Source organism: Nanorana parkeri, unplaced genomic scaffold (assembly GCF_000935625.1).
Source record: "Nanorana parkeri isolate BGI_ZX_2015 unplaced genomic scaffold, ASM93562v1 scaffold663, whole genome shotgun sequence".
In the NCBI taxonomy this organism is placed as follows: Eukaryota; Metazoa; Chordata; class Amphibia; order Anura; family Dicroglossidae; genus Nanorana; species Nanorana parkeri.
The window spans coordinates 450,840-466,800 of record NW_017306931.1 but is presented as its reverse complement, the minus strand read 5'-3'; the positions used below and the strand labels follow the sequence as shown (position 1 = coordinate 466,800).

The 15,961-nt window shown below is 42.0% G+C and overlaps 1 protein-coding gene across 1 annotated transcript in view; it reads right to left on the bottom strand.

The window, feature by feature from the left end:
• Positions 1 to 15,961, bottom strand: part of MYO18A (myosin XVIIIA) — a 305,757-nt gene that overhangs the window by 151,485 nt on the left and 138,311 nt on the right. The window contains exons 7-10 of the mRNA XM_018563429.1: positions 12,140 to 12,282; positions 8,342 to 8,442; positions 6,287 to 6,350; positions 3,391 to 3,535 (exon numbers count right to left, since the gene is read on the bottom strand). Coding sequence (XP_018418931.1) covers positions 3,391 to 3,535; positions 6,287 to 6,350; positions 8,342 to 8,442; positions 12,140 to 12,282 — 453 coding nt within the window. The remainder of the gene's footprint in view (positions 1 to 3,390; positions 3,536 to 6,286; positions 6,351 to 8,341; positions 8,443 to 12,139; positions 12,283 to 15,961) is intronic.

The window sequence follows — 15,961 nt, the reverse complement described above, 5'->3', positions numbered from 1 at the left end:
TGTAATGATGCTTTAAAAAAACATACATCATTAGAATTAGGGATGCACAGATACTTTTCGAGTACCAGTGCAGATACTTGGCATTTTCATGAGAACTACCAGGGTTGCAGCGCTTGCAGCTGGGACCTGGCTCTGGCGCTCCACCACTGTCCTGAAATCATTAGTCGATATTGTTTTAGAAAAACTGTCACATGACAATAAACAAAAATGTATCAGTACTCGTACTTGTAAGTACTCGGCAAGTACCAGTACTCGTACATTAAAACAGAGATGTACAAATCCCAGGAGCTCCGTGTGCTCCTTCCAAATGACAGCTGCCTCCCAACTTTTTACCAATGTCTAGTCTTGGAGCTGGAAAAGTATCTGTACATGTACTCGTACCGAGTACTGTACTTGGTATCTGTGCAACCATAATTAAAATATATATGTACTAGGGAGCAGCCATGTATTCTTATTACATATGCATGCTATGTATCCCGTCTAGTTGTGATGGACAGTGGTTATGCTATCAGTGCACTCAGACTTACTGAAAACACCATCTCTGCATCTAACACATTTTATTTCAGCAGTTGTTGCTTAGAAATGTGGACTACACATAGAGCAATTGGGGTAAGAATATTTGATTATCTTTAGTACATAATTAAAATATGGAATTGCATGTATGTAAAAATAGCCAATAGAAAATCACTTTTAGCTAAGCAGTTTCATATCTCAAAATGTGCACCTCACTGAAAATGAAAAACATAGCACAGCTGAGCAGTTCAGGTGGGGGAGTGTTAAAGATTTGGGGGGTCAAATTTCCAGGTTTTTATAAAGGAATTCTGGGAGTGGGGTATTTCTGGAGATTTTAAGGATAACGGCAGTACCTCTGATCAGCACATTACACACACAGGGATGGAAGGTAACTCATGCAGTTATGTCTCAAACAAGACATTTATTATTCTGGAGCCTTTTTTTTTCTTTTTTATCCGATTAACCGATTAATCGAACTTAATAATCGGCCAACTAATCGATTATGAAAATAATCGTTAGCTGCAGCCCTAATTATCAATATCTTAATTAAGACCTTGTGACACTTAATGTTATCAGTTCTGTGCAATGGGAATGCAAATGGGAAAAAGCCTGTCTTTTATTTCAATCAGGCAAGTAAGTGTTATAAAACCATGCAAGGTCATGTTGTCAGCAAAATGGAGTGAATAAACACATGCAATCAGAAACTACTACGAAGGAAAACATATTGAGGAATTCACAAAGTAAAGCAGATAACACACAGAGCAGAGGTAGCCAAACTTCCACCCTCCAGTTGTGGTGAAATGACAGACCCCCATCATGGATCTGCCACTGGATGTCATTCCTGTGGCTGTCAGAGTCTTGCAATGCTTAAAGGGGCTTGTAGTTTCACTGCAGGTGGAGTGCCGGCGTTTGGTTCCCCCTGCTCTAGATGTATGAACAGTGAAGGATCGGACCCTTTCGGTTTGTAAAACCAGAATGACCCTTAATTGCTTACACATTTTCGTGGGACATTTAACTACAGAACATGCAAACTAGAAGACATGACATATTGTGAAACCTGGCATACCAGTATTTTACCAGAAATGAGAACTGTATTAGTTCTGAATTCAGTAATTACTTTACGTAGAATACTTAGCGCACTCACACATTGGGCTTGGAATAAAAAAAGGAAACCTCTGCTATGCACAAAGCAATTTGCAGATTTACAAATAAGTCACACTGAAAGTTTTTCTATCTTTAGCAATAGAGAATCATTATCAAGTTGATCAGATTATTAACAGAAGTTTTCGATTTACGCTTCCTTCATGTGTTGTCACACATCATAAATAGAGCGTGACTACATTTGTACAACAGAGTACAATGTAGCTTCTGAATGTACAAATTCTGGCTCAGTCTGCCCTCTAGTGGTCTAAAAACCCACACCACCCTATTACTCAGTTGTAGATCCTCAAATCATATCTGAATTGGTGCGGATACTGTCCTTCCTTCAGGAGGGTGGCTATTTTTGTTCCCCCGTGGTCTCTGTATATGTTGTAAAGTAGTCAACGCTCACTGCTGTGATGAACTACAATCTCAATACACATTCGCTAACTAAACATGAGGTCGTAGTCCATCAATTGGAGCGGTGGCTACTTTACAACACACACATGGACCATGCGGGACAAAAGTAGGCACGCTCCAAAAGGACAGTGTCAGCACCAATTCAGAGATGATTTGATGATCTACAGATATACATTTTAAGATTTAACTCCTGAGTTAATGTCACTTAACTATAACATTGTCTGATGGGTATTCATGCCGAGGTACTGTTAAAGCCCACCTTGCCAGACTATGTCAAAGAATCAACAAAGGAGATGACAGTGTTCTATTGGTGGACACAGTTTTAAGTCCTGGCTGTATGCTTGACAATACTTAACAGCAAGAAACTGCCTCAGGACTCATGAGCTCAAAGAACTTGCCTGCCGTGCATAATACTAATTCTAGCTTTGATGCCAATATAGTTCAGGCAATGAAAACAGGCTGTCATGGGCTACAGCATCTTTGTACAGGATTTCACAACTATCGGTTAAGAGTTGGAATTTAGTCTGCAGAGAAATATGGTTCATTGATTCAGCTCAGTGGTTGGAAAGCCATACTCAGTGTCTGGGCCCAGTGAATGATGGGAATCAGACATGCTCCATGCTATGCAGAGCAGTGAGTGAAACGCTACAAAGTGGAATCTCTGGCTGAAAGAAAGAAAGAAATGCACACAAAGATAAAACAAAGCTCATCAAAAACCAAACTGAATTACCCAGAGCATCTACATCTGAGACTGCAGGGAAGGCAAGATCAAAAATAGGTGTCTTTAAATCTCTTTGATATGCGGTCACAGAAGAACAACAAACAAAACTGGTCACCGATGGTTAATTACAATCATTGCAGCCATACCTCTTGGAGACTACAGAAGAAGTAACCAGCTGAGTGTCAGGCAATAAAGCTGTCTTTTCTTTTGCCTGAGCTCAGTGCTGATAACACAAGTGTCATATAATAAAGAAGCTGTCAGAATTACATAAAAGAACATTCTAATCTTTGTTACCAGACAGTTTTACTCTTCTTCAGCAGTATCAGGCAGGAGACTAGCCAGCCACCATTGCCTAACACTGACTAGGCTGACATTTCTGCTCCAGGAAAAGAGAACAAATGAAAGACAGCACACGGCTATCTCCAAGAGTTACGACTGTGCTTTTCTAAGTATTTAACAGCAGAGATTCAAATTTTAACACATGTCAAGTCCTGACAGTTCTATAGAAGAACATAAACTACACTAAACATGAATCTAATGTTACAAGAATGATTTCAGTGCTTAGTCTTTGCTCTGCAGGGACGATCATCATGTACCTTTGGTGGCTCCAGCTGCCCCTAGGTGGTAAATAGCTCCAAGGATTAACCAGAAGGCCTTTTGCTCATCGCCAGAGATTCCTAGGATCTTCATAGCAGCCTGCAGTTTGCTGAACAGCTGTGCCGACTTCTGCTTGTCTTCAGCCTTGAGACAAAATGGGCAGTATTTATTGAGGATATTCATTTTTAGTTATTAAAAACTAATTTAAAGCCAAAATCTTAGAAATATACAAGTAGAGATACAAAAATTACAGGCATGGAAAGAATAGTAATAATGTAAGGAACACAATAAAATAGGGCTGCAACAACTAATCAACATAATCGATTATAATCGATTATTGATAAAGTTGTCAACTTTTTCAATAATCGATTAATCGGCTTCCAATCAGTTGGCCCTGTTCACGGCTCCACACGCTGTGCGCCGCACCTCCTCCCCACCTCACGCTCGCCGCTGCCAGACCCGCTCGCATGCACGCTCCACATGCCGCACCTCCTCCCCGCCTCACATTTCCTGCCCATCCACGATCGGCACAGGGACGCGGGGAGATGTAGTAAGGAGCAGGTGTGGGGGGATGACAGCTGCTGATAGACAGGTCCGATCTCAGAAGCACGTTGCTGGAAGACTGCACTTTCCCACACATGGTGCTCTATAATGTATTGCTGGGATTTGTATTTCTCTATAGCTGATGGTACATTGTGCTGTATATTATACATAGGAATACAAATCCCAGCAATACATTATACACTGTATGTATAATGTATTGCTGGGATTTGTTGTACTCCTCTATAGCTGGTGATATTCTGCATTGCGCTTTATAGAGGACTAGCAATAATACATTATACAGCGCAATGCAGAATACCACCAGCTATAGAGGACTACAAAACCCAGCAATAGTACATTATACAGCGCAATGCAGAATGCCGCCAGCTATTATGTACTATTCCTGAGATTTGTTGTATTCCTCTATAACTGGCGGTATTCTGCATTGTGCTGTTTAATGTGCTTTTGCTGGGTTTTGTAGTCCTCTATAGCCGTTGCCATTCTGCATGCATTGCTGTATAATTTTACACTTTCCATTTCACTATATTGCACACCACACTATCTTTTTTTTTCTTTTTTACTTCCACCGGTCCAAGCTTGCTCCTGTGATGGACTACAACCTCAATACAAACTAGTAGTCCATCATTGGACCCATTTTTTAAACTTTATTTTATAGTTTATCCGATTAACCGATTAATCGAACTTAATAATCGGCTAACTAATCGATTTTGAAAATAATCGTTAGCTGCAGCTCTACAATAAAAACAATAACACTACCTTATAGATGCCTGCACTAATGCATGTGAGCCTTTGCTGTGTAAAAACTCAAGCAAGTAGCCTATGCCATTGCAATTATTCCAAGCATGCTCATTCACCAATCAGTGTGTGTCAAGATGTCCCCGATAAAGGGTTATTAAACCCTCCGGTGTTTTTGCATATATCTATCTAGTAGATATATGCAAAAGTGTTTAAAAAAAACCCACGCTTTAAACTTACCTGTGTCTTCCCCGCGTGCTCCCGTCTCGAAAATGTGGGACGGGCGCATGCGCAGTTCACATTTTCCGCCGGGAGACAAGGAGAGACACAAGGTAAGTCTATGGACACGTGCACCCGCATGCAGACACCGTGGGACAGGAAGTGTCAGCAATGACAGAGGAGTCAGCGCTGGATCAGAGACCCGCAGCAGCGCTGGAGGGACAGATGAAAAACCGACAGGAAAGAAGATCGGATTAAGAAACATCATTTAAGGTAAGTGCTTTAATTTACAATGAGGGAAGGGAAAAAGATCTTTGACTTTAATGTCACTTTAACTTCATATCCCATAGAGATCAACAGCTAACTAGACTAAGGCCTAGTTCGCACAGACTTTAGGTTGTATAAGAGCAGTGTGCACCAAAAGCTCTGCAAAGTATTTGTGAAGCTTTCTGCAAGCTTCAAGCAAATTTCTTGAAGCCTTTAAAGTCCCGTCGGATCCATTTGGAGTACGTTAAACATAGATCTTAATGGGTGTGCTGACTGTCACCCTAAAGTGACACTAAGCTCAGGAGTTAAATCTTAAAAATGCATTTAGGTACCTTAAATATTAACAAAAATGTAACTTATTTGTGTATCACTCAGCTGTAGATCCTCAAATTATCTCTGAATTGGTGCTGACACTGTCCTTCCTTCGGGAGGGTGGTTAAAGGAGAACTATGGGGTTAGGGCTTTTCCCCATAGTTCTCCTTAGGGTAACGGGAGGACACAAACTAGCATCCGCCCGTCACCTTAAGCTCGGCATACCGTGAGCTGTAGCTACAGCTCGCGGTATACTGAGACGCCGCAGCTGTTACGCCGGTATGTGTTCGCTCACTTCCCGATCTACTGAGCCGACCTGTGACAGTCTCATTGTCACAGGTCGGCTAGAACTATGAGGTGAGTGAAAAGCACTCACCTCATAGTTCTCCTTTAATTTTGTTCCCCATGGTCCTTGTGTGTGTTGTAAATTGCCACCACCCCAAGCTCACGCCCGTGATGAAACACAATATCACATTTAGTTTACTATTTGTATTGAAGTTAAAGTCCATCCCAGGAGCAAGCTTGTAGTGGTGGCTACTTTACAACACAATCGGGGACCATAGCCACCCTTCAGAAGGAATGAGAGTGTCGGCATGAATTCAGAGATGATTTGAGGATCTACAGCTAAGTGATATACAAAAAGGCTACATTTTTGTTAATGGTTAAGGTACTTGAATGCATTTTTAAGAATTAGCTTGAGTTTAGTTCGCTTTGAGGGTGTTCAGTGACCTGTTGTTGCATTGCAACCCACATTAAATGATTCACAATGGTAAATATGTGTATGAGCTGGACACTACCTACCTTGGAAGTAAGTGCAATACCAAACACATTGTTTTCTGCCATGTGGTTGAGATGAAGCTCTGTCCTGTAAAAAAAATAAAAAAATTCAGTTTAGTAGCATTCAACACATTCCAACCACTAGGAACAATGTACTGACGACCTTGAAATACAAGAGTCCTTTTTAGGGTTTTGTGCTATTCTAAGCATATAAATCATCATGTCCACTTTCAAACTGCCCCTACCCTTTGACAGGCTAGAGTATGTTACTGGAGCTAAAAAGAAAAGCCTTCCGACTCCTCTAAATAGCCAAACTCCTCTTTTCTTTACCTCTGGTGCTGTATTTTCCAACAAGTAATCAAAGATAGCCAGAAAAAAGTAAATTAAATTGTAAATGCTGCATTCTCACCTCATGGCCCTAGGCACAGGCTTTGAAATTCCCATGTTTCCCAGATGATAGTTCAAATAACCTGGTGTCTAATGATATCCTATAAATAGCATGCTAAACATGCTACAAAAACAGCATCACCATAATCTTGGCCTTTAGTATCATAGGAAGAATACTCAGCAAGTACCATTAGGTATGCTAAAAGGGAGGACGACAGCTCTGGCCCTCCCTCAAGAATAGTGGTCTCTTTCCTCCTCAAATGTATAAGTGAAATGTTCTTCATCATATGTTTATTATATATATAAGAAGATGACATTATCACAAGATGGTGTGTATGGTAGCTGTTTAAACTCCTCTGTTGCCCAGATGCATTGGTGCTTAGAAGAATCTTACAAAGTGTGAGAAGTGTGTACAGTCTGTAAAACATTTTAAAAATAACAGAGATTATTTACAAAATTACAATGGAGCTATATAAAAAAGCCATCTGGAACAATAATGTATTACATTAAAAGAGAACTATGGGGTAACCTTTTTATCCCATAGTTCTCTTTAGGGTCACAGGAGGATATATACTAACCTCCTCCGGTGACCAAAAGCTCAGTATAAAGGGGGCTATTGCCCGCTATATGCTGAGAGTGCCGCAGCCGGGACGGATCCCGACAATACTGTCAAGATCCACCCAGCTGGCTGATTGACAGCGGCCTCTGCCTATCTAGAGGCAGAGACAGCTGTGTCCGCCTCTTCCCCTGTCCGTTCCTCCAGTTAGTGCTGGAGGATCGGAGAGGGGAGGGGGAAAATCCCTGCGGTGACTGACAGTCACCACTCTCTGCAGGGAGATGATTGGGAACAGAGCGAGCAACGGTATGTGTTCGCTCACTTCCCGATCTAAAGAGCCGACGTGTAAACCACTCGCCTCATAGTTCTCCTTTAAATGTTGATGAGAAATTGTCATAAAATATACTTTTAAATTATTTGGGGCCCCAATACAATATTATGCAAGGAAAAACAATCTATATTGAATTTCTTTTGAAAATGTTACCATACTGATCCAGTGGCAACAGTACTTTGAGTCAATGAGCCAGACAAAGTAAAGCGTTAAAAACAAAAAACTGATTTCTCACTTAATTAATTACATTCCTGTTCCAGATCTTTAATGTAGGTGCATAGAAGCCAGACACAGCCAAGCATCTAACATTTTCAGAAGGAGGCCAGCCAAAGTCCCAAATGTTTGCAATAACAGGTATATTGTACACCGTTTTGCTCTGGTTAAACTTGCCCGGAATTCCAGTTTCAACATTAGCACTGAAAGATGGCACCTAAACTCCTACTGAGCCCCATTTCCTACCTTCCGTTTTAGCAGAATTGACCTCATCTTAATATTATTTGGGAACACACATATCTTCTTATTTAACAACAGTGTAAAGAATAATGTATGCAGCAGTCAACAGAAAACCAATAAGAGATCAGTCATCAAGAAGGTTCCTTGAGCACTGATGACTGTGCGTCGTTATCTTCTCACAGCACAGCGCTGCAGAACATGTTGTCGCTCAATAAGTACAAGTTAATGTTAAAAATAAAGTGCCTGCGCCCAAAAAATAAAAAATAACTGAACAAAGACATATATGTCTTATAAATCTTTTTTATAACACTAAACAGGACAGCCATGCTCCATTATCATTTCATTCATATACCTGAGAGTGCTGTCCGCTCCAGCCAAAAGATAGTAGAAAATGTTGAAGGAAGCTTCACTTTCCGGACGTCTGGCCACTCTGAGTTTCTCCAAAAGCATTGTCTGAAACCCCAAAACACACATTGAGAGAGTGACAGAATGAAAACAAATCAAGATGACAGAGCACATACTTCAGGTCTCAAAGAAAGCTAAATGCTCATTTTATTTTTCAAGTAAACAAACTGTTATTTCTAGCTTTAGGTTTCCTTTGTCATAGCTATGTCAACCAGCTACTGCAGGTTTCTGGGCATAATATAATATAGGAATATTATAATTTTATATTATAATTTTTATAATTATGTTATTGCTCTAAGTAGGACAAAAGGGAATAATGTTGTGTTTGTTTTCTCAAGCAGTTTTGTAACATGCGTGTCCTTTGATAGATGTGACTTTATGAGTCCTGTACAACAAGATACTTCTAGTCCAGTGCAGATGCAGTAACTTACAGAGCCACCTTCCAACAAGCAACCTGGAAAAAAGGGGACACCTTGACATCAGTCGCCCTGATGAAGGATCCCGGTGCGGACCCGAAACGTTAGCACCGTATAACAGTATGTGACATTGGGTATTGAATAAACATATCAATACTTTAAAAACCCTTCAAGTGTGTGCCAGTGATTTACTTTCATTTACTATTAGTGTTTTGCACGGCGCCATCCGTGTGGTCACCTGGGCACCACATATACCTTGTGGTTTTGAGACCGTGGCAGTGCGAATGGGATTTGGACTTTGCCATACTGTATATGAATAGTTTCCGTAAAAAAAACTGCATGTCAGTTTAGAGTGCTGGCCTTTTCCTTTGGTGAATAAGGGCACACAAGTCCAATAAAGCAGAGAACCACCTCTCACGGTGTTGGGAAGCCCTGACATGAGGCAACAAGGGTGTAGGTCCAGCCCACTTGCAGCGCTCTCTATTGACCACCAAGTCCAAAGAATGTCACCAGCACACCATTTCAACATAAAGCAATACAGTTTTAATAACACATGAATGTATTCAAATACAAAAGGTTTTCGAGGCCTCACAGGGTCCCCTTCCTCAGGCTCATTTTGAGGACCCTGTGAGGCCCCAAAAACCTTTGATTTGAATGACATTCATGTGTCATTAAAACTGTAATGCTTTATGTTGAAATGGTGTGCTGGTGACATTCTTTGGACTTTGTGATATTACACGGTGCCATCCGTGGTCACTTCAAGCACCCGCCTGGTGTAGAGGTGTATTGTCTTTCTATTCGGTAAGGAGTGCAACAGGACACTTTTGCATATGACTCTAATGACCATCAACTTGCAATATTATCCAGTTTTCCTACAGTTCTTACCACACAACTATTTTATCTTAAAAGGAGAACTATGGGGCAAGTGTTTTTCCCCATAGTTCTCCTAAGGGTCACGGGAGGACACATACTAGCGTCCTCCCGTGACCCAAAGATCAGTATATCACGAGCTACAGCTCGCGGTACACGGAGACATTACTGTCGAGATCCACCCAGCTGCTCGATTGACAGCTGGCTCTGCCTATCTAGAGACAGAGCCAGCTGTACCCGCCCCCTCCCCTGTCCGTTCCGCCAGTCAGCACTGGAGGATCGGAGCGGGGAGGGGGGGAATCCCTGCAGGGAGCCGTGAGTGGCAGTCACGGCTCTCTGCAGGGAGATGATCAATGTATTGTGCCGACGTGTGACAGTTTCATTGTCACACGTTGGCTCGAACTATGAGGTTGAGTGAAAATCACTCACCTCATAGTTCTCCTTTAATGAACAGAAGACAGGATTTGAGTATGGTCTGTTCTACAACATTACACAATAATGGCATGTAGATTAAAACGATACACATACATCTGCACCTTAGTAGTGACGATCAGTTATGCAGATCCTTCCATATAAAACCAATGATTGCTAAATAATTAGGTTGAACTCGATGGACATGTGTCTTTTTTCAACCTGACTAACTATGCAACTATGATTACTGTGAGGCAGATTGCTTCTTGCAAACCCCGTAAGCCAGCAACAGTGGAGCTACACCCCCAATATGCATGCATGTCATCCAAATGGACTGATTTTTAGAAAGATGTTGTAGAGATAAACCATCTGACATTTCTAATCTCTCTCAGGTCCTCTATTGATGAAATCTCTGCACTAGTCCCCAAGTCTGCAAGCCTGCTGTGGCCAATATGATGGTTCCCCAAATTGGATTATTATTTGATATATAAAGATGCTGGAACATTCAAATTTTGATGTGAACACACGATGTGCAGAGCTTGTGGTTAGGAGTATCCAAGGCATACAAGAAGCCAGGATCCACCAAGGACTAAAATATAACTTTTGGGTAGAAAGATACTTTAAAAGACATAGTATGAATGACACCCTCGACCCAACTTCTGCATCTTAATATTTCAGGTATTAGATTTCTGTGGCTCAGAGACCATACAGAGCAAGCACACTGGATCTGCGTGGATCATCATGAGGAAAATATGAACTTATAGGAACACGGAGGCGAGTATTTTTCACAATGCTTCCCCCTCCCTTGTGCTCCAATCCCTGCTTGTAAGGCTTATGATGAGCTGTCCTTCTGTGACCTTAAAATCCTAAAGCCTACACTTTCTTTTCCTTTTAGGCCCCGTTCACATTGAGCGATTTATCGCGCGATTTTTGCAGCGATATCGCTCATATTTCCGCTCTATGTAGCTTCACCAATACATTTCAATGTAGCTGTTCACATCTCGTCGCTCAATGTCGCTCAATATCGCTCAATATCGCTTGTAGCTCGTCGCTGGTAGCTTGTCGCTTCTACATGACCCTTTTTTAGAGCGATTTTGAGCGATATTGCTCCTGATTGCATACAGCCCAATAGGAAGACGTCGCTCAAATGTTTGCCTTTGTAAAGCCACCGTCATTAAAAAAAAAGTAGGGATGCACCAATACTAGTATTCCTGAGTATTTGGATGAGCACTCTTACTCGCCCAAATGCTCCGATGCCTAGCCCGATACCCGAGCTTCTGGTATCAGGAAGCCGGGCAGCGAGTCATTACACTCACTTGCTGCCCAGCTTCCTGATTGGTATGGAAGCTGGCCAATCAGGAAGCCGGACAGCAAGTCATTACACGCCCTCAGGCTTCCTGACTGGCAAGAAAGCCGGCTTCATGCTTCCTCGTCACCTGGTGACAAGGGAGCATGGAGCTGGCTTCACAGCCAATCAGGAAGCCAGGCGCCGTTTCATGACTCACCGCCCGGCTTCCTGATTGGTTGAGAAGCTGGCCAACCAGGAAGCCAGGCAGGTGAGTCATTACCCGCCCCCTGGATTCCCGAGTGGCCAGAAAGCTGGCTGCCTCGTCACCTCTTGATGAGGAAGTATGGAGACAGCTTCCAAGCTAATCAGGAAGCCAGGTGGCGAGTCATTACACGCCGCCTGGCTTCCTTAATGTGACTTCCGTTATCAGTATTCGGTATTGGCAAAAGCAATGCCCCAGGCCTTCCTAAAGGATATCTGGGCAGGTAGAAAGGGGTTAATTTAGTTCTCGATAAACCAGCAACATCCTTGCAGTTGTAAGCTGGTGAAATTTGTTTTCTTGTAGGAAATTAATTCAGTCTTGTGCTCTTATGAAAAGCTACTTAGTATCCAATGTTAATCCTTTCCATGCTGAAGGCTAAAATCACACAACACCAGCTTACAAAGCTAAACACATTTTCCACCTTTACTTGTAGGCCTTTTAAGCTCTCAATGGCAACCCGAGGCACCCAGACATATATTTGAGCATCTCCTCTCTCACCTGTATGGAAGCAGATGACACCTGTCCAGCCTGGTCAAAGTCAAGTGAAATGATCTGTGAAAAGCGAGTGGCATTTCCGTTCAAGTTAGTGCTGCTGTTGCCGAAAGCCTCCAAGATTGTGTACACAGCTTGCCACTTTTCCGCTGCAAAAAAGTCAAGAACACAGTGCTTAGGTTTACCAGGAACGATTAACAAGACCATGGCAACCTCTTAAAGTAAGGGACCCCTGACGTAAAGCTGAACTCCAGACAAATACAAAACTACATACGGTTTGGGATAGAGGACTGTTGCTGGATGAATCTATCCTGTGCTCAGTGACAATCATTTATTCCAAACAGCATGTAAATCGTACGCTAACAAATGTGGCCGCACCAGGTCATTTACTTTAATGTGTACAGTGGCCGAATCCGAACAGGACACCCGAGATTCCGTAGACACTTGCACCAGGTGTCCCAGAATGCCCTGTGAGAATGGTACCTTGCATATTACTTGTTTTCTCTAAACTAAATTTTCCTCTGAAATGCAAGGCAGGCGGAGAGGTTACCATGAGTAATCCTGGTCTATATAAGTAAAGGCAAAGGCAAAACTGTTTTGTTTTTTTTTCTTTATTTGGATAGAGTGGTGATGGGTTAGAACCAGTGCCAGGTTTTTATTGCGGTCCAAGTCCCCATTAACGGAAGTTCACCCTCTCTAATTATCCTGATCACCAATATCATCAGGAGTGAAAGTGAGGGTAAATCCAAACTTCTGAGTTGCCTCCGGAACAGTAATAGTTGAAAAATATTCCAATGGGGACACTTGTTTCTCTTAAAACTGTCCAGAAGGGGATTCCCGTTACATTGCAAAGATATGCTCTGACTTTGTTTACTGGACAAACATCTCCCCAATAAGATCCCCAAATAGAAAAAAAGGTTGTCGTAAGATAAACTTTGAGATTAGTTTTCATTGCAGGCAGTGCAAGTATACCGAAATTTAAGTTGGTATAAAAGTTATACTCGATCATTGGAGCCAGTTGGCTCATAGACCTGTCCCTGGAGCATCTCTCCACTGCTGCAGCGGTCTAGGAGTTTATCAACAACTTGTATAGGACGTGAGCATGCCGAGATAAATAAATACCATCCCTCCAGTGGAGGAGAGGCTAGATGGAGGACTGCTGGCTCTGAGGTTCAGGTGAGTATAACTTTTCTTTATACCCTAGGCAAAAACAAGCAGCTAACCCTTGCAGTGCGGGGGGTAGCCCCACTGCAAGTGTTAATAAAAATTCTACCCAGAGTTCTTCTTTAAGCAGGAACAAGTGATCTGGAAAGCATAAATGTTGTGTATACACCTTCTCCTGCACTTAGACAAGCTAAACGCAGGAGTGCCAGTGTGCATGAAGCCAATGTGATCAATATAGGAAGACTGCACCTTACTTTTATCAGGAGTTAGTTTTAGGTACAGTTGGCTCTTTAGATATCTTCTATTCTTATAAACTTCGGAAAATATTACATATTATCCAATAAAATGTTAAATGTTTTTTTTTTTATGATTTATGTTCACTAGACCAGTAAGCTACAAATAATATTGTCAACAAAATACTGTCATTTTTCTTTGAGAATCCCAACAAAATACTCTTTGAAACATGTTTTAGAAACTCCTTGTGAAATATTTTGTATTCTCAAACACTTTTGACGAGTGCTCAGCTAGGCATGTTATGAGATGTCCAGAGCTATTGTGGATTCTCAGTGGTCCAGAGACAACATGTTGAGAACCTCAGGCTAACCTGACATCTCTAAAGCACTTCCTATGATGTAGGTTTATTTGTGCTGGAATATATGTCCATCAGGGGGGCAGAAGCCTGTCTATATTCCGACATACTACTCCAACTCCAATGATGATACTGCCAACAACATTAACCCTAATCTAGTCCTTTAAAAAGTACATCCATTGCCAAAAGGTTTATATTAAGTTTGGATGGATTGAAGGATTAAAACTATGGTCAGCTATATTTTGTTCTGTGTCTAGTTAGAATATTTCCATTTGCTTCTGGTACCAAAGAGTCAACAGGAAGTGAGAAGACATCTATCCAAAGTGGCTCCTCCTCGACAGCTATCCGTAATAGATGATTTACCCAAGGGCGTCTCGAGGCCGGGTGTCATCCGGAGCGGACACCGGGCGACACCCCGACGTGACGTCATCACGCATGTGCGGCCATCTGTGGGATATCTGACAGCGGCCATCTCGGTGATGGATGCCGGCAAAGAGAGGAGGGGGGCGTTCACCTGGCGGGATAAGGAATGCTGCTGGGTCCCCTCCTCTCTCTCCTGCAACTGTCGTGCTCTCGGTCCATAACCGAGTGCCCGACTTTTTCAGAGGGGGGGGGGACACCAAAATGACAGTCATTTTGGTGTCACCCCTCCAATGGTGTCACCCGGGTGCGGCCCGCACCCCCTTTGTGACGCCATTGGATTTGGGGCGGGCACAAGAGGGAATTCAGCCTGCACTGTAAACAGCCAGCGATGGCTGTTTACCTACAAGCGTTCTGTAGAGACACCCGATCGCTTGTAATATGCGTGCGGGTGTGCGCCCCCCCCTCCGCGGGTGCTGCCGATCCCGAGCTCCGCTGTGCCCGGTGTGAGCCGGGATCGGCACAGCAGCTCTGCGGCCGTTAGTATAATATTAAAAAGTCACATATAAAAAGGTAAAAAAAAAAAAAAATGGAAAAAATGTTTTTAAGTCCCCCGCCCCCCACATAAACATGCAAACATGCGTCGAGTGCGCCTAAGTGCGTAAAAGACGATTGTATCCATTACGCCGCACATGTTACGTATCGATGCGAACGTCGCAGTGAGAGCAATAATTTTAGGGCCATCAATCACTAATAACACTAAACTCATGAGCTGTAAAAGCTTTTAAAGCATCGCCTATGGCCAATTTTGGGTATGGTAGTTTTTGCGAGCTCGCGGACGAACGCAATTTTAAAGCTTAACATGTTTGGTGTCTATTTACCCGACGTGACCCCGTCTTTTATATGTTGCCAAACATTTGGGTAATAATAACGGTTTTATAACATAACGTAGGCAAAACATTTTTCTGTACTTTTTTCATTATATAGTAAAAAATAAAAACCCCAGTGGTGATTAAATACCACCAAAAGAAAGCTCTATCTGTCCCCAAAAAAATGGTATAAAATTATTTCAGTACAGCATTGCATGACGGAATAAATATCAGTCAAAGTACCCCAGCGCTGAACACTGGAAAATGGCCTGGACAGGAAGGGGGTGTAAACACCCCGGTCAGCAAGTGGTTAATGTGTATTTCCACTTTTGCAGCCAAATTGGATTAATACCAACTTAATATTTGTTACATGTTCTCATTTACATCACAGAACTTAAAAAATACAACTTACTAACTTTTAGATGTTCGTTGTGTTAACTCCAGGACCGAAAAATAGTTCTCACTGTCTGGGGGGTTAGGGGAAGATTTGTTTCAAATAATGAACCCTGTCTATACTGTGCTGCCAGATTTCATTATCACTTGATGAGCAGTCCTAACAAATGGTTAAAGCCCTGAAGACATTATATGTTAAAAGAGAACTAAACTGAAGAGAACTAAAGCTAAACTTCTCTTACTTTTTTTTTTGCTTTAGTCCTTTTTAGGGTCAAAATGAGTACATTTACTAATAATAGTACTCCAGCATCTAGGGGGCTACTAAAAAAAAAAGAAAACTTAAAAAAAGAAAAAGGAGATTATAGAGTCTACTTGAAGCATAGGAAATGGCATAAGAGTAGTACATTGGCAAATTCAAATGCCCTTGTTAACGGACAAGAAAAAAAAAAAAAA